Source organism: Copadichromis virginalis, linkage group LG15 (assembly GCF_057382275.1).
Source record: "Copadichromis virginalis isolate Kocher_CV1m ecotype Utaka linkage group LG15, C_Virginalis_male_GT1.1, whole genome shotgun sequence".
In the NCBI taxonomy this organism is placed as follows: domain Eukaryota; kingdom Metazoa; phylum Chordata; class Actinopteri; order Cichliformes; family Cichlidae; genus Copadichromis; species Copadichromis virginalis.
In genome coordinates, this window is record NC_140632.1 from 27,767,472 (window position 1) to 27,793,214 (window position 25,743).

At 46.1% G+C, this 25,743-nt stretch overlaps 4 protein-coding genes across 11 annotated transcripts in view; 2 read left to right on the plus strand and 2 right to left on the minus strand.

Moving 5' to 3' along the window:
- vipas39 (VPS33B interacting protein, apical-basolateral polarity regulator, spe-39 homolog) lies at window positions 1-11,590 on the minus strand. Its single transcript, XM_085432808.1, has 19 exons — window positions 11,518-11,590; window positions 6,745-6,837; window positions 6,531-6,636; window positions 6,297-6,434; window positions 6,180-6,218; window positions 5,669-5,733; window positions 3,070-3,126; window positions 2,815-2,907; window positions 2,693-2,726; window positions 2,521-2,623; window positions 2,285-2,312; window positions 2,115-2,188; window positions 1,968-2,043; window positions 1,751-1,885; window positions 1,578-1,619; window positions 1,322-1,498; window positions 1,137-1,226; window positions 751-855; window positions 1-680 (listed from the first exon to the last, which is right to left on the minus strand). Exons 2-19 carry the CDS (start codon window positions 6,835-6,837, stop codon window positions 660-662), a joined length of 1,476 nt encoding a protein of 491 aa, XP_085288934.1. The 5' UTR covers window positions 11,518-11,590; the 3' UTR covers window positions 1-659.
- ahsa1a (AHA1, activator of heat shock protein ATPase homolog 1a) lies at window positions 11,199-21,962 on the plus strand. 4 transcript variants are annotated; one of them, XM_085432817.1, is made up of 7 exons: window positions 11,199-11,315; window positions 12,606-12,796; window positions 14,122-14,204; window positions 14,294-14,411; window positions 15,616-15,713; window positions 15,801-15,938; window positions 21,439-21,962. In XM_085432817.1, exons 1-7 carry the CDS (start codon window positions 11,275-11,277, stop codon window positions 21,604-21,606), a joined length of 837 nt encoding a protein of 278 aa, XP_085288943.1. In that variant the 5' UTR covers window positions 11,199-11,274; the 3' UTR covers window positions 21,607-21,962. The 4 variants fall into 4 exon arrangements, 3 of the variants coding, with proteins under 3 accessions (XP_085288943.1, XP_085288941.1, XP_085288942.1); XR_014915255.1 differs by lacking the exon at window positions 11,199-11,315 and adding an exon at window positions 11,785-12,132 and having other exon boundaries at window positions 15,801-16,811; window positions 21,439-21,502; XM_085432815.1 differs by lacking the exon at window positions 11,199-11,315 and adding an exon at window positions 11,785-12,132.
- Window positions 21,662-25,743, minus strand: part of LOC146692653 (transcription factor IIIB 90 kDa subunit-like) — a 14,630-nt gene continuing 10,548 nt past the window's right edge. For 3 of the 5 annotated variants that reach the window (XM_085432804.1, XM_085432807.1, XM_085432803.1), the window contains 13 exons: window positions 24,414-24,563; window positions 24,229-24,322; window positions 24,023-24,149; window positions 23,904-23,943; window positions 23,713-23,808; window positions 23,327-23,635; window positions 23,181-23,242; window positions 22,994-23,075; window positions 22,871-22,923; window positions 22,516-22,784; window positions 22,362-22,413; window positions 22,087-22,264; window positions 21,662-22,006 (listed from right to left, as the gene is read on the minus strand). In XM_085432804.1, coding sequence (XP_085288930.1) covers window positions 21,969-22,006; window positions 22,087-22,264; window positions 22,362-22,413; window positions 22,516-22,784; window positions 22,871-22,923; window positions 22,994-23,075; window positions 23,181-23,242; window positions 23,327-23,635; window positions 23,713-23,808; window positions 23,904-23,943; window positions 24,023-24,149; window positions 24,229-24,322; window positions 24,414-24,563 — 1,550 coding nt within the window. In that variant the 3' untranslated portion in view covers window positions 21,662-21,968. The remainder of the gene's footprint in view (window positions 22,007-22,086; window positions 22,265-22,361; window positions 22,414-22,515; window positions 22,785-22,870; window positions 22,924-22,993; window positions 23,076-23,180; window positions 23,243-23,326; window positions 23,636-23,712; window positions 23,809-23,903; window positions 23,944-24,022; window positions 24,150-24,228; window positions 24,323-24,413; window positions 24,564-25,743) is intronic. The other 2 variants (XM_085432805.1, XM_085432806.1) reach the window with 2 other exon arrangements.
- The window catches only part of LOC146692654 (BTB/POZ domain-containing protein 6-B-like), a 5,631-nt gene continuing 5,123 nt past the window's right edge, over window positions 25,236-25,743 (plus strand). Inside the window, exon 1 of the mRNA XM_085432809.1 lies at window positions 25,236-25,357. The gene's annotated coding sequence lies outside the window, so the exon portion shown is untranslated. The remainder of the gene's footprint in view (window positions 25,358-25,743) is intronic.

Here is a 25,743-nt window from a genome sequence, read left to right on the forward strand (position 1 = left end):
TTGATATATAAATGTTTATTGGCTGTTTGTAACAGACAGATGGGTTTTGGGGATGTTTGTGTTTATTTTGCACTTTATGTTTGTGAACAAATAAAAGGTTAAAAAAATCCATTAAGCAAAATTCAGCTGTTTCTGATGTCTCTTAATTAAAAGTTATGATTTATTTTCTCACACAGTACAGGAATATTTAATACATCAGTCTGCTCTTCATGTTAACAGAAACATGGGATTGATCACAGCTTTTGGATTTTTGTTTTACTTGGGAAACTTTTAGACAAACTTCAAACCCGATCACTTTAGGACAGATCTGTCTATGAGAGGTGGCAACCTGAACATTTGAGAGCACACATACATTCTCGGACAAATATGGCAGCAGCATCCGTATGCCAGCATGCTGTCCTGAAGCATCAATCTGTGTTTTTATTTTATTTGGCGTGATGATGTCAGAATTAATGTCAGAGGTGTGTCCAATTATCTGATGAAACATGAAGAAATAACTCCGTCCACTCTTTCTCACATCAATACAGTCACTTCCTGTTTTCAAAGGAACATCAGAGTCATGACTCTCCCCCTTCCTGGGTATGTAGGCAGAGCTACATCGATTCAGACAGCCACAGATGGGCTGGAAGGACATTCATGTTGCCATGGTGACAGCCATGTTAGTTTTTCCAGCGAATTTGCTGAAAGAAAAGAAATAGTTTAGTCACATGTCAAGTCACATGATATAGTTCACAAAGGAGCCCTCCTCACCGGGTTGCTGAGCAGGTCATCAATCTTCCTCTCCTCCGCTGAGCCCCTCACCACCTTCCCACGGTATCCCAGCAGCAGCTGCCGGTCCTTCATGTCCCGGTATGTCTGATTTGCCCAGAGATACAACATCATCATGACATCATACAAAGTATTGTTCTCTGATTGGTCATTTTTAAAGCAGCAGTGTGGTGGGGCGTGGTCTGTGGTGCCGTGCGGACGCACCTGCACGGCATCTGCAGATCGCACCTGTGGTGTTAAAACACGGGGACTCAAGGGTTGGTTGTTGTGGTGAGAAGTGCTCAATAAAATGGCTCAAAACTATGATCCTTGGACCCGTCGTGCCTTAATTCCACCACAAGCAGCTAAATCAAATTTGGCAGACTCACACTGATGACGATGTCGTGACATTTATGTTTCTGAGCCAAAGTGAGCCTCAACTCTCCGTCGTCCACGAGTGCCACGTAGTCCTGCAGCACCTGACAGTAATCAATAACCAATGATCAAAAATCAATAACAAGCTGATGGCTACGTCTCTCTCTACCTCTGTACCAGGTGTGTTACAGTAGCTCACGTGTGTGGGGGCGGAGTTCTTCTGTAGGATGTCAACAACTCGCTGGAAGCTCAGTGGTGATTTCTTCCTGGTGAACCCGAGCCAATTCCTGCTGGCAAACAGAGCGTCCACGTCCAGCCATGCCTTCAGCTTCGCCCTTGCAGCCAAAGCAGTCACAAAGTACTGCTTTTCTGAGATCTGAGTTCAGAGGTCACAGGTCAGTGAGTCAAACAGATCAAAAGAGGTCAAAAGTCAAAGCAAACCAGTCAGCTCTCACCTTAAAGGTCTGACGGATATTTAACGGACTGCTGAAGGTCCCCTGAAATATAAACACTGTTGCAGGTTACTGCTAACTCAGGCTAACAGGGGCTAACACTAACTCAGGCTAAGAGGGACTAACACTAATTCAGGCTAACAGGAACTAAAACTAACACAGGCTAACAGACTGACCTCTGGCTCAGCGTAGTGGTAGAAGCAGCAGTAGTACAGCGTGGTGATCAGCGGCATGTTGAGGATCAAAGCTTTTCTGGGAAACTTCTGGAAAATTTCCACCTTCCCTCCACGCTCAGCCTGCCGGTCTGTCACCTAGCAACAACAGTGATTAAACTGGATCTAGTCAATCAGAAACCTTCAACCTCATCATGAACTTAATTAACTGGTTACTGACCTCGATGATGATCTGCCTTTCCAATAGAGTGTAGTGATCCTGAACATGGGCCAGGTCCTCAGCAGAAAATGGGAGGCTGAAAACAACGAACAAACAACTGTAAACAACAAACACTAACAGTTACCTGAGTGTAATCAGATTACTGACCTAAGGCAGTTCTTCAGGAAGTCCCGTCTTTTGTTTTCATCTGTGATGCTCAAGTGTTCCTTATACTGAAGCAGCTGTTGCCATGAAAACAGGAAATGGCATCATCATCAGCCCAATGAACGCCAGAAGAATTAATGTTGATTTGTTTATAGCTACAGAGTACTACATACCGCCGCATCCTCAGCTCTGCCCAGTGCTCTGAGGAACAGGAAGAAAGCAAACACATCAAAAGAGTTCTATCTGTACAGGTGTACACCAGATACCTGTGACACACCTGAATGTCTATCTGCCGACCTGAACCTCATCACTCAGTCACAAGAACACCTGCAGCATGTTCAGCATCACGCTTCATACAGACGAGGGCAGTAATCAGCAGGGACAGGTGTACTTGTAGGTGAGAGCAAACCTGTGCAGTTCCAGCAGCAGCCTCTGGTTTTGGGTCTCACTCAGGTAGTGGATGAAGTGTCTGAGAGCTGTCTGCCTGGACTCCAGCTCTCGAAACAAAACCTCTGAGAACAAAAACAGAGTCAGTGGGAGAACCAATCAACCAGCAGGACCGGGATCAAGACCACACTCACCTTTACAGAGCGTCCTCTTTAGATAGATTAAAACCTGAAACATAAACAGAGCATGCTCAGTTGTGTCTGATGGGATGGTTAATAAAGTTTAAATGATGCCGTTATGAATCAGATCAAGTTACAGCCGTGATGACGTTTCCATCATGAGCAGCAATGGCGTGATCGAGCAGCAGCAGTTTGTCCTGCAGTGTGCGGAACCTCTCCAGAGACACAGCCTACAATGCAGTACAAATAATCACAGTACTACTACTATAGAGTACTGACGCTCAGAGTACCACACTGAATTTTTCCAGAGACACGGCCTGCCACACAGTACAAATACTTACAATATTAATACAGAGCAGAAATACTCAGACTTGGGTGAACAGGTGTGTTACCTTTCCTTGCTGAAGTCTCTGAACCGTCTCTTCAGGTGACCAATCACTGACATAATCCTGACATCACAATAACCATATCACCATTAGAAATGACAGCACAGGACAACAGAACTGTAATCACATTACCCCAGAGTAATTTAAATTAGCATCCATCCATTCGCTACCGCTTATCCTTTTCAGGGTCGCGGGGGGGGGGGGGGGGGGGGGGCTGGAGCCTATCCCAGCTGTCATAGGGCGAGAGGCAGGGTACACCCTGGACAGGTCGCCAGTCTGTCGCAGGGTCAACACACAAGGACAGACAACCATTCACCCTCACATTCACTCGCACATTCACACCTAGTGACAATTTGGATTATCCAATTAACCTATCCCCACAAGCTGCATGTCTTTGGACGGTGGGAGGAAGCCGGAGTACCCAGAGGGAAACCATGCAAACACAGGGAGAACATGCAAACTCCACACAGAAAGACCCCGGCCTGATGGTGGAATTGAACTCAGGACCTTCTTGCTTGCGGCAACAGTGCTAACCACCGTGCCACCGTGCTGCCTAATTATTAAATATATATAATTAATTAGCAATGGTGACTAATTTCTTAGTCAACTAAATGAGGGAAACATATTAGAGTAAGCCACTGGTCTAAAACTAAGAAATACGGATATGGAGTTAAATTTGAGAACCGTTTAATGTCAACATAAGCCAGAGGTCACTAATAGGCGGACTGGGGTCCTGAGCTGCACCCACAAGCGGTCCCATATGGAACCGGACTTCCAGTAAAAACAGAAGGCAAAAATTTCAAAGCTGATAGGGTGCTTCTGTTTTAACTGGTCCAGCATTTTCTGGTCTTTACGGTAGCTGAAGAAATGCACAGACCAGTTGGGTGCAACTTAAGCCACCCCATGTGATACCACTCAGCCAATGAACTCTGTATACTCCAGGCGGTAAATCTGACAGCTGAGACTTAGTTACACATGAAAAGACAGTGAAAAAGAAGAAAGACAGCGATGGAGAAAAAAGAAAAGGAGAAACACAGACAACTGTGTCTGAAAACTCTGAATAAAGAGAGACTGGTGGCACGAAACAATACGAACATGCTGTGCAAAAACAAAAAAGTGTACAGTGACAATAGAGCAACAGATGAATGCTGGGCCTCTGCAGATGCGATCTCCCAGCAGATGTGGACTCAAAAGAGCCATTTGCATAAGCCGACCTTCCACAGGTGTGAGGAAAGTCACCATGTTTGGCTCCACACACAAAAGCCAGGCAGTTTTCTCCGTTGTGAACATAATCAACACTAAATATTGTTTCCGACTCATCAGTGAGCTCCTCCTCATGCGTATCAGGATGGCCCTGATTCAAGCCTGGTTTAAAAATTCACTCTGACCGGAAAAGAGGGGGGTGATTAAATACGGAGAGGAATTTTCCACAAAAGGGTTGCAAATGCGTACGACATGACCCAAAAGCATAAACTAAGATTTACAGATGTGTGCAGTGATTTGTGTGTAACGTACGTCAATCCACACAAAAATTGGAAGCAATCTGAGCAAGAGTATAACTATTTTACAAACGCATACATCCAAACCTGAATAAATACTAATCATTTATGCATGATTTAAGTTCAGCTTCATGAATCCAATAATTGTTTTTTCAAAAAATGGTCTGTGCAAACAGTTACACGTCACACCTTTCATCAGTCAGAAAACCTTACAGAGTATAAAAGCGCTATATAAGACTCCGTCCATCTACCATTTACCATGACCTAAAAAGCCAATGGAGATGGTTTGGGATGAGATGGACCGCAGATCAAAGGCAAAAGGGCCAACAAGTGCTCAGCATCTCTGGAAACTCCTTTAAGACTGTTGGAAAGCCATTTCAGGTGACAACCTCATGAAGCTCCTCGAAAGAATGCCAAGACTGTGCAAAGCAGTAAGCAAAGCAAAGGGTGGCTGTTTTGAGGAATCCAAATTATTGAAAACATGTTTTGAGTTCACAAAACATGACCCATGTCTCAGGTGTACACAGCGGCCTCCTCCTGGCAGGATATCCCTGGTCGGACCACCTTACCCAGTTGGTGTCTACCTCGACTGGCTCCTTTAAATGTGGACGAGCATCGACTCTACTCTAAATCCTTCCCAAACAACTGAACTCCTCGCCCTATCGCTAAGGATTGTCTGTGATCTCACTCTTTTGCCTTTAAAAGAACTAGAAATAACAGTGGTGACTAAAATATGAGGCTGATTTTTGGCGTTTCTCACCTGGTGGCAGATGGTTCCATAAGATTAGGACACAACTATTTACCAGCAGTGGGGATTAATTCAAATGTAAAACAACTAGGTTAAATGACTCATATGTCTGGTACCGACTAGTGACAACAGTGAAGATTAGTTGTCCAGTCGACTAGTCGTGCACATCAACTTACATCAGGTTAATGATATTATAATTGAATTACTCATGGGTAATCAGAATACCCAAGAGTAACTGGATTTTGAAGCATAACTGTAATGAGATTAACAGTTATCACAATATTTGAACAGCCATATTACACACCCATAGTAATTAGATTACTAAATATAACACCCTATTTAACCAGGGTAATCTTACCTTGTACTCAGACTTTGGTTTTCGGAGCTCAGGAGCGTAGAGCCTGACAGACGAGTCAGTAAGTGCTAAAAACCCCAAAAAACAAATGTCAGTCTGAGCGAGACATCCAACCACCATACATCCTCTATCATCTGACTATCATTAATGACCATGCAACCACCAAACAACATCCAACCACCATCAGTCAACCAGTATTCACCCAGCCATTATCCAAGCGCCATCAAATCAGCATTCATTATTAATCGAACCATCAACCAATCACTATCCAAACATCATCCATCACCATCTAATCATCACCCACTATTTATACAACCATTATTTGACCTTTAAATACCATCCAATATTCATCCAACCACCAACCAACATCATTGCATATTCATCCAATCACCATTCAACATCATCCCATATTCATCCAATCACCATTCATTTATATACCCTGATATACATGACCCTGACTAGGTGAAATATCGTAAAAGTATAAGAACACCACCTGAGTCATCTGAGGACTCACCGTCACTGAAGGTCTGGAAGTTCCCTACCTTAGGTTTTCCTGCACAGAATCACATGACAACTGCAGTGAATCACATGATCAGGCTTCGGTCTATCTGAGTCATGTGACCGTCCTCACCTTTGAATAGAGAGCTCAGCGAGTATCCTGATTGGCTCCTACTGATCGATGGCGTGTCAGTGCTAATTTTGGGGAAGGCAGGCTCTCTATCTGCCCTCTGACTGGAGGCAGCTGTCTCTTTAACGGACCAGGAAATACCTGTGGACACAAGTATGACAGGTAACCACCCTATAACCAATCAAATCTCAGCATTCTCCAAAGGAGTGACCAATGAGGAGAATGTAGGGGTCTTACTGCCGACTGGCTCGCCACTCCAGCTGACCCTCTCGACATCATCTTCGTCATCGTCTTCCTCCACCAGCCGCCGTATATTGTTTACGGCCTGCCGAGACTCCTTCAACTGTTAGACAACAACACCTAAAAATCACACCTGAGAGCCACATCAAGTCAATGACACACATGCAGGGCTAGAACAATTCACTCTGGCTTCTGGTTCTGGAGGTCTTACCCTGCTTAACTCATCATCTTCATCATCGAAGGTGAACGCTTTAAACTTGGAGCTGTGCCAGTAGTCTTCCTCGTCAACTTTACTCTTAATCATCTGGACATAAAGAGTTAGTGACTCTTTATTTAAATTGTCAACACAGAAAGGAAGGAAGCTATTAGCTGGTAAGACACAGCCTGCATCACATGATGTCATTCTTTTTCTCCTTATTGATCATGTGATGAGATCACAGGTCAGGAAGTGGCGCACAGTGAGAAACACTGTCTCAGCATATGCTAAGCTTTTCATATTTTTCATTTTCAGTGTGTATTATTAGCACTATTATGTTATTGGTCAAAAAAAATCTGTTAAACATTACTCATTACTTTTCATAAAGTACGTTACTTAATTACTCGCTAAAGAAAGTAATTTATTACACTACTTGTTACATTACTTTCTCATTACTCCAGAAATGACCTGAAACAACTGTCACACATTTACTTTTAACAGTATAAACCTGACACAGATCTCTATCCTAATGAGGATACAATTTTTACACATAAACACAAAGTAAAACCAAAAATCGGCCAAAGCACACTGCAGAGTGGTTGCCAGGGTGATTCTACAGTACACACATGGACAGGTAGAAACAGACGCTGCAGCCTGACTGCTCATTACTGTCTTTGTTACATGATGAAGTTCATGCTCTGGCTGCTGGGTTCGGGTCTGCATACAACTCAGCTTTAACATCACTCTGCGCTCTTGGCTAGCTTTGTGTTAGCATGCTCTCAGTGCAGATGTTATCAGATGTTGTGTTAACAGAATAATGCAGTTGTTTCTTTACTGAATGTAGTTTACTCTTTACCATCGCGCTCTTGTTCTTTTGTGCATTCAAATCTAAAGGCCTGTCCATATCCCCACCCCTCAGCAGCTGTAGACCATGCCACCATTTTTCTCTTCCCACTCAAAAACTGAAATCAGCTTTGACTGTAGCACGAGTGCACAAAGAAAAGCATTTGTCTGATGTTCCTTTCACCTACATATCCTTTAAAGTCCGCTCCAATCACCACGCTAACCGTGTGGGAACACTCTCTACCACTTCACACCTTTTGACTTTTAGCTTCAAAATCATGATCCTTTTTCAGACTCTCCTTACTGCCACAACCCTATTTACATATTCTACCTCGAACATTACCACTACTTTCTTTCTCTTTCCATCTACACCAAGGTACAGCAGAATCCACCTCCACTGCTCCTGGCCTTTTCTGGTCTCTCATAGTATATCTACCCTCTTTCCCTTTCCCATCACAGTCCCAACACTTAGAGTCCTACTCTCACCTACACACTCCTGCCTTTCCTTCTGTCTCGCTGCCTCCTAGTCCTAACATGCCCTCTCAGAAGGACCTGGACTTTAGGAGGATGAGGAATCCTGTGACCCCTGTTTCAATCCAGGGAGTCGATGTGGACTTTGTGGAGGACTATAAATACTTTGGAGTACACACAGACAATAAACTGGACTGGGTTAAAAACACCACTGCACTCTACAGGAAGGGCCAGACGTGTCTCTGAGGTCTTTCAACATCTGTCGGACAATGCTTAGGATGTTCTATGAGTCTGTTGCCGCCAGTGCCATCCCATGCTGTTGGGTTGAGGGTCACAGATGCCAACAGACTAAATAAACTGATCCCCAAGTCCAGTAATATTGTGAGGATGGAGCTGGACTCCCTTAGGGTGGTATCTGAGAGGTGGATGTTGTCCAAGATAAGGACAATGCTGGATAATACCTCCCACCCATTCCATGATGTGCTGGCCAGTCCCAGGACCACGCTCAGTGAGAGACTGCGATTACCCATAAGGCACCACTGAACGACACAGGAAATCATTCCTGCCTGTGGATATCTCCGTACAACTCCTCCATCTAATGCACAATGCAGAAGTTACACCCTTCTGCACATCCTGTACAGTAAAATAACAACGTTTTACAGGACAGAGTAAAATGTCAATCATGTATATGTCATGTCTCTAATATTCTTGATATTTATGAATATATTTGTATACATTAGAGCTATTTCTTATATTTTGTAAACATCCATCCATTCGCTTCCGCTTATCCTTTTCAGGGTCACGGGGGGCGCTGGAGCCTATCCCAGCTATCATAGGGTGAGAGGCGGGGTACACCCTGGACAGGTCGCCAGTCTGTCGCAGGGTCAACACACAAGGACAGACAACCATTCACTCGCACATTCACACCTAGTGGCAATTTGGATTATCCAATTAACCTATCCCCACAAACTGCATGTCTTTGGACGGTGGGAGGAAGCCGGAGTACCCGGAGGGAACCCACGCAGACACGGGGAGAACATGCAAACTCCACACAGAAAGACCCCGGCCTGATGGTGGAATTGAACTCAGGACCTTCTTGCTTGCGGCAACAGTGCTAACCACCGTGCCACCGTGCTGCCTAATTATTAAATATATATAATTAATTAGCAATGGTGACTAATTTCTTAGTCAACTAAATGAGGGAAACATATTAGAGTAAGCCACTGGTCTAAAACTAAGAAATACGGATATGGAGTTAAATTTGAGAACCGTTTAATGTCAACATAAGCCAGAGGTCACTAATAGGCGGACTGGGGTCCTGAGCTGCACCCACAAGCGGTCCCATATGGAACCGGACTTCCAGTAAAAACAGAAGGCAAAAATTTCAAAGCTGATAGGGTGCTTCTGTTTTAACTGGTCCAGCATTTTCTGGTCTTTACGGTAGTGGTTCAGTGGCTGAAGAAATGCACAGACCAGTTGGGTGCAACTTAAGCCACCCCATGTGATACCACTCAGCCAATGAACTCTGTATACTCCAGGCGGTAAATCTGACAGCTGAGACTTAGTTACACATGAAAAGACAGTGAAAAAGAAGAAAGACAGCGATGGAGAAAAAAGAAAAGGAGAAACACAGACAACTGTGTCTGAAAACTCTGAATAAAGAGAGACTGGTGGCACGAAACAATACGAACATGCTGTGCAAAAACACAGAAAGACCCTGGCCTGATGGTGGAACCAAACTCAGGACCTTCTTGCTGTGCGGCAACAGTGCTAACCACCGTGCCACCATGCTGCCCGTTATTATTTTGTAAACATTGTAATATATTATATTATTTAATTTAGTTTAGTCTGTTACTGTTATTGTCTTGGAGCAACTGTAACAACATAATTTCCTTAGGGATTATTAAAGTATTCTGATTCTCCCTCTCCTCTTCCTTCATCTTCAATAGTAGTCAGTAGTAGTAGCCAATAGTAGCCCAGTTTGCACCTGCTGGCCAGCAGAACCCAGTCAGTCATTGTTAACCCGGGCCTGACCGATCCGGTATGGAAATCTGATTTTTTATGGCCTGCATGCCTGATCCGGATGTCCTTCCTGAACCCTCCACATTTACCTAGTCTGGGCCCAGAGGTGGGAAGTAACGAATTACAAATACTTCAGCAGAATCTTCAGGTATCTGTACTTTACTTGAGTATTATTATTATTTATTTATTTTTACAACTTTTTACTTTTATCCCTACATTTTATACAAATATCTGAACTTTCTACTCCTTACATTTTCAAAACGGCTCCTTACTTTAGTTTTAACACATCTGAGGGGAGTAATTATTTTATATCACTGCGAACCTTCATAGTCATCGCCAGGGGTGTCCATGAATTGTGTTTGCGGTACTTCAGCATCTAGCTAGCCCTGCTGAAGAGGAGCGAGCATAAAGGGAGTAACGTTTTTTTAAGTGTCAGGCAGTTTGAAATGCAGCATTTCTATCAGCTCAACAAACATCAGCAAACATATAAAAACTGTTTGTGTGCAGTTTGTCCCACAGTGTGTTACAGCTAAAGGTCCAGCTGCATTTCACAGGGAGAGAAAAAGATAAACAGGTTGGTTTTCTGCACTGTGGTGGATACAGTAAAGGTGCACAGATGCTGTGGTTTCATTTCAGTTAGCTTACATCAAGTGTAGCAGAGATTCATATGAATTTCAGTTGATGATGTTTGTATAGTGTCTAACATAAAGACAACATAAACAGTGTACTGTCAGTGTAGAGGATGAAATCAGCTAGGACAACTCAGGAAACATCGGCTCACATCTTGTTGAATTCAGGTGTATACATCCATAAAGAGCAGCAGATCAGCTGATCACAGCCTGTACATTAAGAAAATCTACTGAAGCTCTCAATAGAAATTATTGTGCGATATGATTCGTTCCCACACCTAACCACTACAATTTCGCGGGGTTGCTGGGAGTTGTAGTGCGCTGCAGTCTGCCGTAGCCCGTGTTGGTTAGCCTGATCCCGGACCCACATCTGCTATGCACGTGTGCGTTTTCTAGTAACGAGCTCGGAAAAAAAAGCGTCTGGATTTCTTTAAGTTGCTTGAAGACATTTCACCTCTTATCCGAGGAGCTTCTTCGGTTCTAGGGTCAAACTGAAGAAGCTTATCAGATGAGAGGTGAAACGTCTTCAAGCAACTTAAAGAAGTCCAGATGCTTTTCTTTCCAAGCTCCTTAGACTACGATGACCTGGATGACTGAGAACCTTTACAGACACGTTTTCTGGTAACAGCTGCAGGTTTGTTATTAGCATGTTAGCATTAGCTAGCTAAATGAAAAATCCGCATATTAGTGTTTTTAGTGACAAACGGTGGGAATGTGACGTCACTCCGCAGGTGTCTAATCTGTAGACATCAAGCACAAACCGCTGGTTGTAAACCTGATAATCGATGAGAATCAATCAGCTGTTTGTTTGTTTGTTTTTTACCTTCACCTGCTTCTTCGTCCCTTTCTCTTTGACCGAGGATGCTTCCGGCTGCGCGAAGTTTGCTGGGAGCTGTAGTACGCTGCACCAGGAAGTCCATTTTTGATCTAATCAATAATTCGATTAAAGGAGCAGGAAACCAGACAGATATTCTTTTTAATTTGATTGTCTTAAAACATCACATAAACCAGAGGAGTCGTTCTTCTAAAAATGGATCTGATTGGTCTGTTACATTCAGCATCAGTGATGTGACTGTCAACAGATTGGTTGCAGACATCAGCTGATTTATTTCCACCTGGGAGGCTTTAGGTTATTATCACCTGAGAGCAGCGTGCAGGTATAGCTCTGCTGGTTCTCAATCTGGGAGCAAAGACCCACAGCTGGCCTCAAGGTAACTGTCGGTCCCAGGTCCTCTGTGCTTTTACTTTGACAGTGCTAAGAGGAAGTGGGCGTTTCATTTTTCAGCTGGTGTCAGGCTTAGGGTTTTACCAGTGTGAGCAGCAGTGTCTCATTGGCCCTGTATTGATCAGCGATCGTGATGGCTAAGTGGGGTGAAGGAGATCCTCGATGGATAGTAGAGGAGAGAGCTGACGCCACCAACGTCAACAACTGGCACTGGTCTGTTCATCTTCATCAATGCTACCATCACTGCAGTACTCATTATACTACTATTATTATTACTACTACTTATTTATTGTAATAAATATAAACTGGTCCATGTGGCAGACAGACAGACTGATGAAGGTAGAATTCAGGTAATGCTGTTGCTATAGAAGTTGCTTCAGCTCAGTGATAGAAAACGCGCAAGAAGTTAATTTTTGAGTAATCTTTGGGGCTTCCTGCAGGTAACTGAGGGCACTGGCCTCATTTCCATGGTAACAGCCTGAATGTCATGACTGAGTAAGAAGAGGACATTTCCAGAATGATCTCAGTGTGTATGTGATACTGTAGGATGAGCTATTTTAGACTCTCAGTGTGTGTTATGTGAGCCGCAGCTGGTTCAGCACATGTTTGGAGGTATTTTTGAACTCTGTGATGTCAGAGGTGGGCGTGATTTGGTACCCGCTGACCCTCCTCTCTCCCCTGGTCAGGACAGAGCGAGATGTGTCCTCCTGGTCCTCGGAGTGCCTCCATCAGTTGCTGCTCGGTGTGCAGGTGGAGGGACCTGAGGGTGTCTGCCATCTGACCGAAGTCACTAAGCTGGAGGGAGAAGCTTCCATCAATAACCGCAAAGGGAAGCTCTTCTACTTCTACGAGTGGCAGCTGAGACTCAGCTGGCTGGGTCAGTGATCTCACTGATGATGTCGTCCATCCATTCATCATGGGAGACCATCTCAATTTGGTTCATGTGACTGACTTTAACCTTCACGTAGATGCTGTAGATATGGGGTCTCAAACTCACAACCCAGGGGCTACTTGCTGCCCCGTATATTGACAGTTTGATCCTTGAAGTGACTTTTTTTTTTTGTTAAAATGAGTTATTTAAGAAGCCAAAAATGATTTAATATGAAGGCAATATGAGCAGAGAGTACAAATATGCTGAGGGATTGGCTCTGTTAGTTCAGTGAGAGAGTCAAAAACTAATGTGTACACTTATGTCTGCATATTTGTTAAATATGAACAAAATGATAGTAGAAGTGCTGCCATGTGTCTGGCCAGGTAGAGAGTACTGATGTGTTTATTTGGTGGTTCAATGAAGGGCTTCAGTTAAGAGTGAGAAAAAAAACGTTTTGTCTTGTTATACAATATTTGAAATTTAAAAATACAACACTACATTTTAGAAAATATTTGTGTGTGTTTTCTTATTTGTTTGATTTGTATTACTTGAACACTGAAGTGGCCCTCCAATAAGATGACAGTGCCAGCAGTGGCCCATAGCTCATTTAGGTTTGAGACCCATGCACTAAACCTTTTAGCCAAAGTTCTTCTAGAAGCACGTCGCACAACATGGCAGCTATCATGATGATAACTCTCGGAGCATGTTTGAGCAGTTATTTTGAAATATTATCAGCGTTAACCCTAACTTCAGTGGTCACTGGGGAAAAACTGTAAAGAATCTTCATTGTGAGTGTTGAATAGTCAGGTGTTCATGCTTTACTTTTATTGAGCAACAAATTATTTTTCCTGCTAAATGAAGATCTTCTAAATCAGCAAGACACCATTTCCTCTTTAGCTCACAGGTTATCTGGTTGAAAATGCACATTATTCATTTATACCAGGGAGTCAAGTGCTTTTGATTTCAGTCTTTCTTTTTCAGAATCAGGTAACATTTTAAACAAGATAATCAATCTCTATGGGAGTAGAGTTCAAGCAGTGTCTCTGCATTGTGTTGGCACATGGTATTGAAAAAATATAATACTGAAGAGTTCTTCCCCACTGCTGTGTAAGCCATTATTGTAAACCAGGAGTCTTTGCTGATGATATTAATTATAACTACTAAATCTACTCTTATCCTGAATGAAAGGTTTCATTTTGACTCAGTGTCACCCGCTCTGGCCCTTGGAATACATTTGACTATGACTGCCAGAATCTCTAGCCACGTGTACAGCGGGGATTTTAACATAGGGTTGCTCTTTTTCTGTAGTGCCAACTGTTTTCTGTGTGCAGGGATGTCCTGCAGGGGAGTGAAGTTCAGAGGAACTATTGATGTGTCCAACCTGTCTGACGAGAATGACGAGGATGACCTGGATGTGAGTTTGACTTCTGATTCTGATCACATACCCTGCAACCCAGTGATGACTGCACAGATGAGTGTATTGATAATTATGTTGCTATCCAGATCTGCGTGGCTCTCTGTAAAGACCAGCCCAACACACCTCTCCTGGACCTCATGAAGACCTCCGGCATCCAGGAGGTTCGCAGGGTTCTGGGCAAGTATGTCCAGCGGCTCAAATCAGGTGTGTTACCTAGAAGACATCAGGCAGTTTCTGACCATAAGGAGTTTTTAGAACTGTTCGTGGGTGTCTCCTCTGTGTCTCTTAAGTAGATCGGTCAGTAACTATCAAAGCCTTTTAGGGGTGGGTCTAAACAGGAAAAAGCTAGAAGTAATGTGGAAACTTGAAACCATTAAAGTTCTGTGAAATTCAGCAGTGAGAGGTGGGTGGGTCCAGGCTTGAGATAATAGTTGGAAGTGAATACTAAAGTGTTAAGAATACTGCTGATATGAGGGGGTGAGTTACTGAGACAACCAGAGTCTACAATTAACTCTAGCACCCAGCAATCCTGTCAGAGTCTGGCTGAGGCAGACTGTATGTATTGCGAAAAATAACTCAAATGCAGACCAAAACAGAATGTGAAACGTGACATGGAATAACAAAACCGAGCCGTTTATTAAGGCTGGCAAAGAAGTACAAAACAAAAGACAAAGGTGAAACTAAACAATAAACTAAACTGGGTGAATTAAGATTAAAGCATGAAAAAACCTTCAACATGAAACCTGGCATGGAGACATGGAAAAAAAACCTGGATGCATGACGTGAAAACAGCAGACGACCTGACAAGAAATGACTGAAAACACACAGACTAAGTACACACAGGAGGATAATGAGGGAAGTGGAAACACATGGGGAAACAAGTGAGGATAACGACATCACAGGGGAAACGTAAAGCTAAACACATAGAACACAGGAACACAGAACCTCTTCAAAATAAAATGGGAAAGATAATGAAACGCAGATGTGTCAAGTTCATGTTGTCACAACAAAAGACATGAAGACATGAAACACATAAAGGACAAGGGATACTTAATACAGGGGTTGAAAACTTAAGGGGAAACTAATAAACAAATTACCTTAGAAAACCCAATGAACTTAAACATAAACCATAAACATCCAAATTAACAAAAACTCAAAACGCTGGGTAAAAAGACCCAGGATTGTGACACATCCACTACAAATGCATGTGAGCAAAACACGTTAAATCTAAGTGGAGCTTTAGTACTCTGTTTTGAGCTTCTCCTGGTGGTTGGAACGTTTGTAGTTTCAGCCCTCAGCAAGCCATTACTCTGAGACAGTCCCTAAAACGCTTCATTATGAAATTTACACCTGTAAAGATCAGCCAGGGAGATGACCCATGGGGTAACTGTGACCTCTGATCCCACAGAGTTTGGTCAGGGAATGATTCTTCCCACCACCAACGCACTGAAGCAGCATTCATCTGTGTCGACCAAGAAGAATGAGGTTAAGACCAATAAAACCCAAGTAGGATGCTCCTCCTGTCCTGACTTAGCTCCTGTTCAGCCTCACTGTTGAAGTGCTGACCTTTGATTTTTCTGTGTTGTCCTGCAGATTAGCCCCGCCCCCAAGTGCTCCTCCAGTACCGCCCCCTGTCCCACAGGTGATCGTAACCAAACCTGCAGTTTCGATCTGAAAGAAACATTCCAGACCAACGCTCATGAACTCTACAGGACATTCATCAGCCAAGAGGTACTCGAACAGACTAGGAAGGACCAGACGAAATCAGAACAGACCAAGAAAGACAAGAACACGTTATAAATGACGCCCTATGAAAGACCCTGTTCAATTTATCTAAATGAGTCATGACCAGCCAGCAAGAAAAACTTTGTTTGATTAAAATCAGGTCAAATCTAGGCTAAAAATTGGTGTCAGACTTTTACGAGTTCAGTATGAATCCTAGGCCTGAAACTGACTGAAACCAGACAATGAAAACAGAAATACAATTAACCAGGTGATCAGAACTGGGCCCCGGCATTACCTGAAATTAGGCTGACACTATCCACTCTGCCATAGCCCAGTTACAGACTTAGCACCTGAGTGCCTTCATTGCAATCTTGGGGAACTTCAACCATGTCATCTTGGACCCGCTAATCTTTATGCAGACATTCCAGGCCACAGCACTTGCCTGCCAGTGGCCTGAGGAGGAGTGGGCTTCCAGGCTTCTGCCGCTGCTGTCAGGGGAGGCACAGATGGCGGCCCAGCCTGCCCCCGGCGTCCCGGGGTGTCTTTGAGGATGTTTGCAGGGCAGTATTGGATTGGCTCGGGTTCACCCCGGAGGACTACCGGAGGCGATTTCGGGCTAGTCAGATGTCAGCGGGGGAGCAGCCGTTCACTTGGGCTCGACAGCTGGAGGACACGGCGGCGAGCTGGCTGCGTCCGGGGCCAACACTGGCGGAGGACCAACCTGCCGGCAGGACCGCCGCCGGTACTGCGGGCAGGGGGGGGGGGCCCTCAGAGCGTCAGCTGCTGTTGTCTGCAGCTCAGGGGAGGGGAGGCGAGATCAGCAGGACGGAGAGAGGCATGTCGCATCCCATTTTGGGCACAGTTCCACAGCTTACTGGGGTAATAAACTGGGTGAAATCGCAACCAGTAAATTTGTGTAATGTTTGCCCGGCACTTAGCAGTGACACTGGGTCGACTGATACTGACTCTGGGGGGGAGGAGGTGGCAGGAACCTCTACAGAGGCCCCACTGCCTCCGGTTATGCACCCCACAGAAGATTTTTCCCTAGAGCAGTCTCGGGATGACACCCTACGCTCAGCCTATGACCAGGTGATAGATATTGATGGTCTGCTGGTGCACCCTGAAGCCTCGCGGACTTACACCCATTTCCAGTTACGGAACGATCGGCTTTATCGAGTGAGTCTTGACACTCGCACGAATGAGATCTGCACCCAGTTGTTGGTGCCACAAAGCCGCCGGGAAACATTTTCCAGGCGGCTTATTCAAACCCCATGGCAGGGCATTTAGGATGCAAGAAAACTCTGGAGCGCATAATGGCCTAATTCTATTGGCCGGGTATTTGGGCCGATGTGCGCCGCTGGTGGTGCCCAGAATGCCAGCTGGTTAACCACCCAGCCATTCCAAAGGAATGCGCCCATTACCGCTGATGGAGATGCCGTTTGAGCGCATTGGTATGGATATCTTCGGGCCATTCCACCGGAGTGCACGCGGCTATCGCTTTGTGTTGGTGCTGGTGGTTTATGCAACGTGATACCTGTAAGCAGTACTGCTGCACACCATTTCAAGAGTGTGGCCCAGGCATTGTCTTGCGAGTCGGTATTCCGAAAGAAATGCTGACTGACCAGACCACGTCGTTCATGTCTCGCACTCTGAGGGAGCTATACAAATTACTGGACATTAAATCTATTCGGACCAGTGTCTAATACCCTCAGACTGATGGGCTGGTGGAGCGGCTGAAAAAGACTTTAAAGTCCATGATTCTTAAGTTTATTCACGAGGATGAACGAAATTGGGATCGGTGGCTAGACCCCAGGCCTCCATGGGATTTTCTCCCTTTGAGTTACTGTATGGCAGGTAGCCGCAAGGGGTGCTCGACTTGATTCAAGACAACTGGGAGGATGGGTCGAGCCCCACAAAGAATAAAATTCAATACGTGCTGGGCCTGAGAGCAAAGCTGCACAGGTTGGGGTGGTTATCACGGGAGAATTTACTCCAGGCCCAGCAACATCAGCAAAGCTTGTACAACAGAGGGGCTAGGCTCAGGCAATTTTCACCAGGAGACAAAGTGCTTGTATTACTACCATTCTCCAGCTCGCCAAGTGACGAGGGCCCTTTGTGGTCACACAGCGAGTGGGGGACGTTGACTATGAGGTTGACCAGTCAGACAGGAGAGGAGCGACGCAAATTTACCACCTCAACCTCCTTAAAGCATGGAGGGAGGCTGAAACCACTGCTCTGTTGAGCCTGGTTAAGGAGAGAGATGAGTGTGGGCCGGAGGTGCCAAATTCCACCATCCCCGCCTCCCTCCATTGTGATGACCACTCACACAGGCCCAGAGAGCAGATGTTGCTGCACTGCAACAGCGCTTTGCTGATGTGTTCTCCCCCTGCCCGGCCGAACGTCTCTCATAGAGCACCATATTGAGACACACCCTGGCGTGACAGTGGGTTCATGGCCCTACAGGCTCCTGGAGCATAAAAGACAAATTGCTGAATTGCAGAATTGAACAATATGCTGAGGCTAAAAAGTAGCCCCATAGTTATATGATATATAAGATATATGCCCATAGTTCTTGTGGTGAAGAAAGATGGGTCTATACGGTTCTGTGTGGACTACCGCAAGGTGAATGAGGTGTCACGTTCGATGTGTACCCAATGCCCCAGGTCGACGATCTCCTGGACTGGTTGGGCACTGCTTGTTTTTTCACGATGCTGGATTTAAACAAGGGCTACTGGCAGATTCCCTTCTCTGCAGAGCAATCTTCCCTCTTAGAGAGAAGTGGTGCTTCAAAGGATAGTTGCAGATTTCTGTCAGAATGTGGAGATAATACAGTACAAATAAAATGTTCACGTTTCTCCAACGTTGTCTTCCCAACAGTTTCACTAACATCTACACTGGATGGCCAGGAAGCGTTCGCGATGTCTTATCGGGCGCATTTCCGGCGCTGATAATTGGCATCTGTCTTGTGTCAGTGACATAAAAGACGGATTTAATGCGGCATGACCATTCAAACAGCAGTCGCTTTCAGATATGTATTGGATTCAGTAGCACATATGAAAGTGACTGTGGAGCAGGGAAATTATTTTACTGCTATTGTTAAATAATTGTCATCAGTACCATTGCATTAATAATATAATCTGGAGTTTATATTGCATTCAGGGGTTGAACAGTGTGTGTCTTTCAGAAAGGCTAAAAGTCACAGGCTGACAGGAAACAGGGTGCAATTGTGGTTAGCACACAGACACAGACACACACACACTTTTAGTTAGATTCATTTATGGGGGAAAGTTTAATTATGTTTTGCTGATGTTGCAAAGAGCAGTTTGTCGCAGAACTGCTGCTGAGGTGTCAAGATGACAAGCGAGCATCCGGCAGTGACAGGATGCACCTGTTATGAAGATGGAAGACGATGTTCTTTTAAACTGTGTTAAAAGGTCATTGTGGTTTTGATTTGACGTATGTATATATCCTGTCTGTGACGTATGAAGGGGCGTCAGTAATTCAAACCCTGATGCTATAAAAATCTGTGTATGCTCTGATTAAGTCGAGGACTACTGGCTGTCTGCGTACAGAGTGTCTTCCCACGCGTGTATTCATTAAAATCATTGTTTGACCAGAGACCTACTGGACCAAGAGTGGTTTGTACTCTCCCTCCTCAATTTTGAATCTTAACATGACCCAGGTCGGATTTGAAAATATCGGATTTGTGCTGTTCACACTGTCATACCATGATCGGATATGGGTCGCATAGGGTCAAAAAAGTCGGATATGATGCGCTTTCGCGTGCAGTATGAATGTAGCCTTAGATGGTGTTTTCCTTGTAGCTGCGTACAGCAAACATGGGGGAGGGTCTGTGCTGGCGGACGTTGGTTACTGGCCTGGTAGCCTGGCTGCCCCTGGGTGGGTCCGGGACGGGCTTGGAGGCTTGTGGTTCTGGGGGTGCTCCGCCCCTGGGCTGGGGCTCTCTGGCTGGGCCTTGGGTCCTGGTTGTTGTGTTGCCGGGGTGGTGGGCGGGTGCATCAGCCCAACTGTAGGGCTCTCTAAATGGCCTGTATTTATATAGCGCTTTACTAGCCCCTAAGGACCCCAAAGCGCTTTACATATCCAGTCATCCACCCATGCACACACTGGTGATGGCAAGCTACATTGTAGCCACAGCCACAGCCACAGCCCCAGCCCCTCCCTTTCTTCCCTCCCCATCCTCAGCTGCCTCCCTCTTCCCAATCCACCACACACACGCAGGACTTGGGGTGCAGGTGTGTCACCAGGGTGCAGGGGAGGCACTCCCCCTCTGCCCCCTTCTGGCCGCCTGTCCCTCAATTTTAATCCGCAACCTAGACAACCACATTACTCAGGTTTGGGGTCTTCACTCACCCCGCGTTCTGTTAACCATCGGGGCTGGGGGGCTGGGAGGAGGTGCTGGCCGTCGGATTGGGGTCTGGGATGCGGGGCCTCCCTGCTACTGCAGATAAGGAGGCGGTCTGCCTTCCTCTACCCCAGTGAGAAGGGTTACATCTCCTGGGTCCAGGTATGGTTTGCCCCTCTGGGGGCGGGGGTACCCGGACCTGGGATGTAGAGTATGTTTGGGGAGTGTGAATGTGTGTACAGTGCCTATTTGTGTCTGTCTCCACGTCGGGTGAGTGCCGAGTATTTGTTTGTGTATATGGGGGTGGGAATGCATGTTTGTGTCTGCGTACGCCTCTTTGTCTGTGTCTATATGTCAGCTGGGACCTAGACTCCACCTCTCTGGGAACATCTCAGGCTCTCCGAGGTATGGAGGCCTATCTCCCCTCACCACACTCCCTGCCAGTAGCTGATGCCCTCAGACGTTGGTGTGTTGGTGGTTCTTGGTGTCTGGGGCTGGGCGCTCATGTATGTACCAACTCACTCCTGGTGGCCGATTGGCAGGACCTGGCGACTGTGGCCCGGCTGGGCCCCTTCCGGTGGGTGGGGTACCCTCAGGCCTCTGGGCCTGAGGCCCGGTCCTCTCTGGCACAGCTGGCTGCCTGCAGAGTCCGCAGGCACGTCACTGCAACCCCCTCTGGCCTCTGCTCCGTGGCTGCTGGGTGACCTCTCGTTTGGGGCTCTCCTCAGCTCTTCCCAGGAGGGTGGCACAGTTGCCCCCCTGGTGGTCCTCCATGGGTCCTCGTATTCTGGGACCTCTGGATGTCTGGGGCCTGGATCTCCTCCATACCTGCTTCATGCCCTGGGGGACGTGCTGTGGCTCCCCACACTTCCTAGCAGATCGTTACATGGAGAAACCTTTTGAATTCAAGCATGCCGATCCACACAGGTGTACACACGGGTTTTCACAGACACACACTTCACCTTTCTTGGCTGCTACCTCAAAGCACATTGTGCGCTGTCGGTCTTGCGTACTGCACAATAACATGTCATATTTAGTATCGACTGTTATCTGCTGTTAGCTACTTTATTGTGATTGTGTTGTATTTATTATGTTGTTTTTTGTTTGTTTACTCTTCTGTTTTTTCTTATCCCCATACAGGTGATCCAGGTGTTTTGTTTTGTTTTTTTCTTCCCGCCTTTCTCACCATCTCTTCTCCCCTCTATTTTTCTTTCTCTCCCTCTCTTTCTTTCATCCTTCCTCCTTCTATCCCCCAGTCATGTCTGTCCCGTCTGTAACAACCGAAAATCAAATCAAATAAATACATAAAACTGGACAGTCAGAACCAAGATCGTCTGGTTCTGAGACCAGAAAAACTCGTCACCACTGTCAGTTTCTTTATTGTGAAGGAATGTTTGTCTTATTGTTTGTTTGTATTGAAATACAGGATCAACAAACACACACAATTACATACACACACAGCTGGTTTTAACGTCAATACAAAAGCGTCTAAAAACCTCAGTAGGAGGATCAATAAAAATGATCACGGATCAATTAAAGGGCAAATAAAAACCGATCAGTAACTCATTCCCTTGACACTGGTTATTGATCTGTGAGATATGGATCAGCTGCCTTGGCTCTGGAGCCTGGATGGAGTTTCTTCAGTTGGGTCAAAAGGTCAGCAAGCGGAGTCAAAAGATCTCCTCCTCATCTGCATCACAACCGTAATCTGGATGACGCAAATCAATAAAATCAATGAAATCAATCAATGTTACTGTAATGATTTTGAGAATAAAAGTCTGGACTAACCTCCCACCAGCTGCAGAGCGCTAACACACTCCTCCTCCTCCTCTTCCTCTTCCTCCTCCATGGGGGATGGAGCAGTTGGGAGGGTGGGGCTTGTTTCTGCTGCAGAGTCAAGGGGTGGGTTGGACTCAGTCTCTGCTGGTGTTTCTGTTTCTGTAACCACTGTGACTGTTCTCTCTACCTGAAAGATTAACATCAGGTAAACCAGGTAAGAGGGAGTAACAGGTACGAGAGGTGAGGAAGGACACACAGGTGAGACATGCAAGGAGGATGCGCACCTGATGAGCTGTTTTCTTCTTCTTTGGTGTGGAGGAAATGAGGTGGCGGAACCTGAAAGAGCAGGAGAGAGAACATCAGGATAGCGTGGAGGACAGGTTGAAGAATATTCATTACTGATGACAGGTTATTGAGAGATCAGATCAGTTGAGATACCTCTTGCCCATAATGCTGGTGTTGGCTGCAAGGTCTTGGTTACTGTCACTGGTCTTCCTGCGCCGGCGGCGGTTGAGTCGTTTTCGTGCTACGGTGGTATCGGGGGTGTGGTCGGGGGACCTGGTCGGACTTCCTGTTCCTCGGTTAAGATCTCTAAGGACATCGTAGTTGATCTTACTGGAGATCTTCTTCTTCTCTAACATTCTCTCAATCGCCTCGCCCGCTGTCAATGCCTCGATCTGGTCCCGCTTCTTAGACTTCTTCTTCTTCTGACAAAATATTCACCACATGGGGTCACAGATTAGGTGGGTGGAGCTTCAGGTGAGGCTCTTGAGTGGATGCTGGTTTCACTCACCTTCTCCTTGTAGGTGCCCTCCTCCTTCTCTTTGTTTATCCGCTCCTGTTTCTCTGGAAACACAAAAACAAATCAATCAGAATCAGTAATCAATAACACCCATCAATGATTGCTGATGAGCACCTTTCTGCTCCTTCAGGTATTCGGCGTTCTGCTTCATCCACAGCTCCGTCTTCACCTGAACCTCCTTCTCATTTAGGATGTACTGTATCACACAGAACAGGCCAATCAGAAAAGAGCACGTGCAGTTGGGTCCTTTCACAGTAAAAGTTGCTCAGGTATCTTTGTACCTGTAGAACTGTGAACTGACCTTATCGATCTCTTGATCATCAATACCTTCCAGGTCCAGCTCCTCGCTCTGTGGGTGGTCACCTGAAGGTAAACGCAGAGCTTGATTTCTAACTGCCCTATGATCTAATGGTGATGTCACCATTCTGTTACAGTCGTTATCCTCACCGAGATCTTTCTCGCCACTCTCTGATGTGTCCGAGGTCTGGAAAGTCTGCTGGAGGCTCAGGCTGGCGGCGCTTGGCAGTTTTCCCAGAATGGAGGTCAGAGAGGCAGCCTGACGGTGTGGTCCCATCGACTCCTTCTCTGGCTCTGCCACCGGATCTCCCTTCATGCCACGTACCTCCTCCTCCTGGATCACCTGACACAGGAAGTCCTCAGTCAGGTGGTGGGTGGCCGCTTGTAATTCCACATCTTCGCTCTCAACCTCCTCGGGCTCTGATGGCATTGACAAAACCTCGCCGTTGTCCTCGGGGTCTGAAAACAGAAAAGGTGGGAGCAGCTGAGTGACTGTGTGGGCATGGTGAGACAGTCAGGTAACCCAAAGAACTGACCAACTTCTTTGGTGTAAGCGGCGTAGATTCCTCTGAGTTTGGGCCGACTCTTCTCCAGCTCGGTTTCAATCTCGTCTTTGTAGCAGCTGATCTCTCCTGATGATGACAGGAAATGCACTGTGATTCAAAGATTCAATACGTAACCCCCTCTCATCTGAGGCAGCCCACCCAGGTAAAAAAGACAAACTGACCTTCGACCTCATCCAGTTTCTTAGCCAGCTCCTGCTCTAACTGCAAGAAACCAGGAAGCACAGAGTGGTTAGCTAATTGGACACCTAGCTGCTGCAGCCAATCAGAGACAAAGATGTACCTGCTGCATTTTGGCTTTGTGCTGTGCAGCAGTGAATGAGGGGGGGTCGCACTCCTGCTCCAGATCTACTCTCATGAACTCATCAATGGTCAGCTGACTGGTGGGCGTGTCCTCAAACTCAGTTAACCTGCAGGGAGGGAAAGGCGCTGAGATCTGCTTCCTGTTTTGGTGGGGGTCAGGTGTATTCAGGTATTTGTGGGGCTCACCTCTTCCTCAGTGTGGTCTGGCAGACCTTCACCACGCCAATCACGTCCTTCACTGAACGCCGAAACTTATGCATCCGAGCTGCTACCAGGAGTGCTGAGGAGGAGGAAGAGAAGGAGTGTTAATGTCTGCTTCATGCACATTGCCGCTGACGTTTGTTGCTATAGTGACAAATTCCAGGTTGCACCTGCTCCACAGAGTCCAGAGGGTCGGCGTCCTGTGTGCATCCAGTCCCTCTTCATCCTCTGTACAAGACGAAGAGCCGTCATGGAAACCTCATGAGTCTTCGCCCCAAACTCCAACATGTGCGCAAAGCGAGGAATGTACAGACAGGGGTCTGAGGAGGGGAAGGAGTGCTTCAATGTTAATAAACGTGGCCACACAGGGTCAAAGTTCATCAGCAGGCAAAAGATCGCTTTTTTGTTGTGGCATCAGCAGAGATTTATAAACAGTATTCAAACTTAAGTTCAACTTAAGTTAAAGGCCTTGTGTCCAGCTCCGCCCACTACATTTACTGTTGACTGTTAAATCCAGAACTGAATCAGCTTTCTGGGATTTCTTTACCTGAATGATTGAATCCGCATCAGGGCTCTGTAAGTTAGCTGTGAGTTACACTGATCACACATCATATCAGAGACTGCAGAAACTATGTGGGAGATTCCCCTCATGACTGCAAACCCTCAATAATCACCAAGGATACTGAAATTACACCGCACGTGAGGTGTGTTCACACTATCCCAGTGTTCAGCATCCACTGAGCCGCTTCTGCACTCAGAAGCTGCATTTCCGTGTGTGTGTGTGTGTGTGTGTGTGTGAGAGTGAGAGAGACTGCTTGTTAACACGCTTAGTATTTTTTTTTCTTCTTAACAGTGGCTTGGACACAGACATCACCACACACTGTACGTAGCAAACATAAACATACGGACACACTTCCGTGTTTGGTGTTCATGAAAACATTTGCGGTTGCTCGATGGCTGCGTTCTTTTCCCGCGCTCTGCTGCCCTCTTGCAGTGCGGAGCGGTGGTGAAGGCGGTACTACGGTGTAAGATGGCGGCCGGAGGCAGGCTGCAGCGATCTGCTCGTTTTTAACGTTTACAGCGGAAGGACGCGGGGACGGCAGACGTCACACAGGTAACCCGCATACCAAAGCTCCATGACACGCGCCACAGGTCCAACGCTGAGAATCTGGTACGTGATCGGTACTCAGAGCTGTGATTAGTGATGATCGATTGTTACCGGACAGAGACCCGATCTCCTGTTCGCTGAAGATAAACAGATGTGGTGGGCGTGGCTTTCTGGGCCACACTGATGTTAATAATAACAGCGGTCTGCTGAATCCACACCTCTGCGGGTTAGATACTGTTTATTAGCTGGATCCATGTTAGTGATCAGAGATCAATGACCGCAGCGCAGACAGGTGAAGCATTACAGACCGCCTTAGTAAACACACCTGGACACCCTCAGATGAATGATATCAGCGATCAGATAATCCAGATTATGATGAGCCTGCAGCTGCT

Bases quoted from the DNA above. Each gene is read 5' to 3' on its own strand.
- vipas39 (XM_085432808.1), bottom strand. From the start codon at position 6,837: ATGATTAAGAGTAAAGTTGACGAGGAAGACTACTGGCACAGCTCCAAG. The intron at 3,127-5,668 runs GTAAGATTACCC...TTGTGATGTCAG, and splicing joins AACCAAAGTCTGAGTACAAG to GATTATGTCAGTGATTGGTC. The intron at 1,620-1,750 runs GTCAGTCTGTTA...TTTATATTTCAG, and splicing joins ACCACTACGCTGAGCCAGAG to GGGACCTTCAGCAGTCCGTT.
- ahsa1a (XM_085432815.1), top strand. From the start codon at position 12,053: ATGGCTAAGTGGGGTGAAGGAGATCCTCGATGGATAGTAGAGGAGAGA. The intron at 12,797-14,121 runs GTCAGTGATCTC...TTCTGTGTGCAG, and splicing joins GCTGAGACTCAGCTGGCTGG to GGATGTCCTGCAGGGGAGTG. The intron at 14,412-15,615 runs GTGTGTTACCTA...CTGATCCCACAG, and splicing joins TGTCCAGCGGCTCAAATCAG to AGTTTGGTCAGGGAATGATT.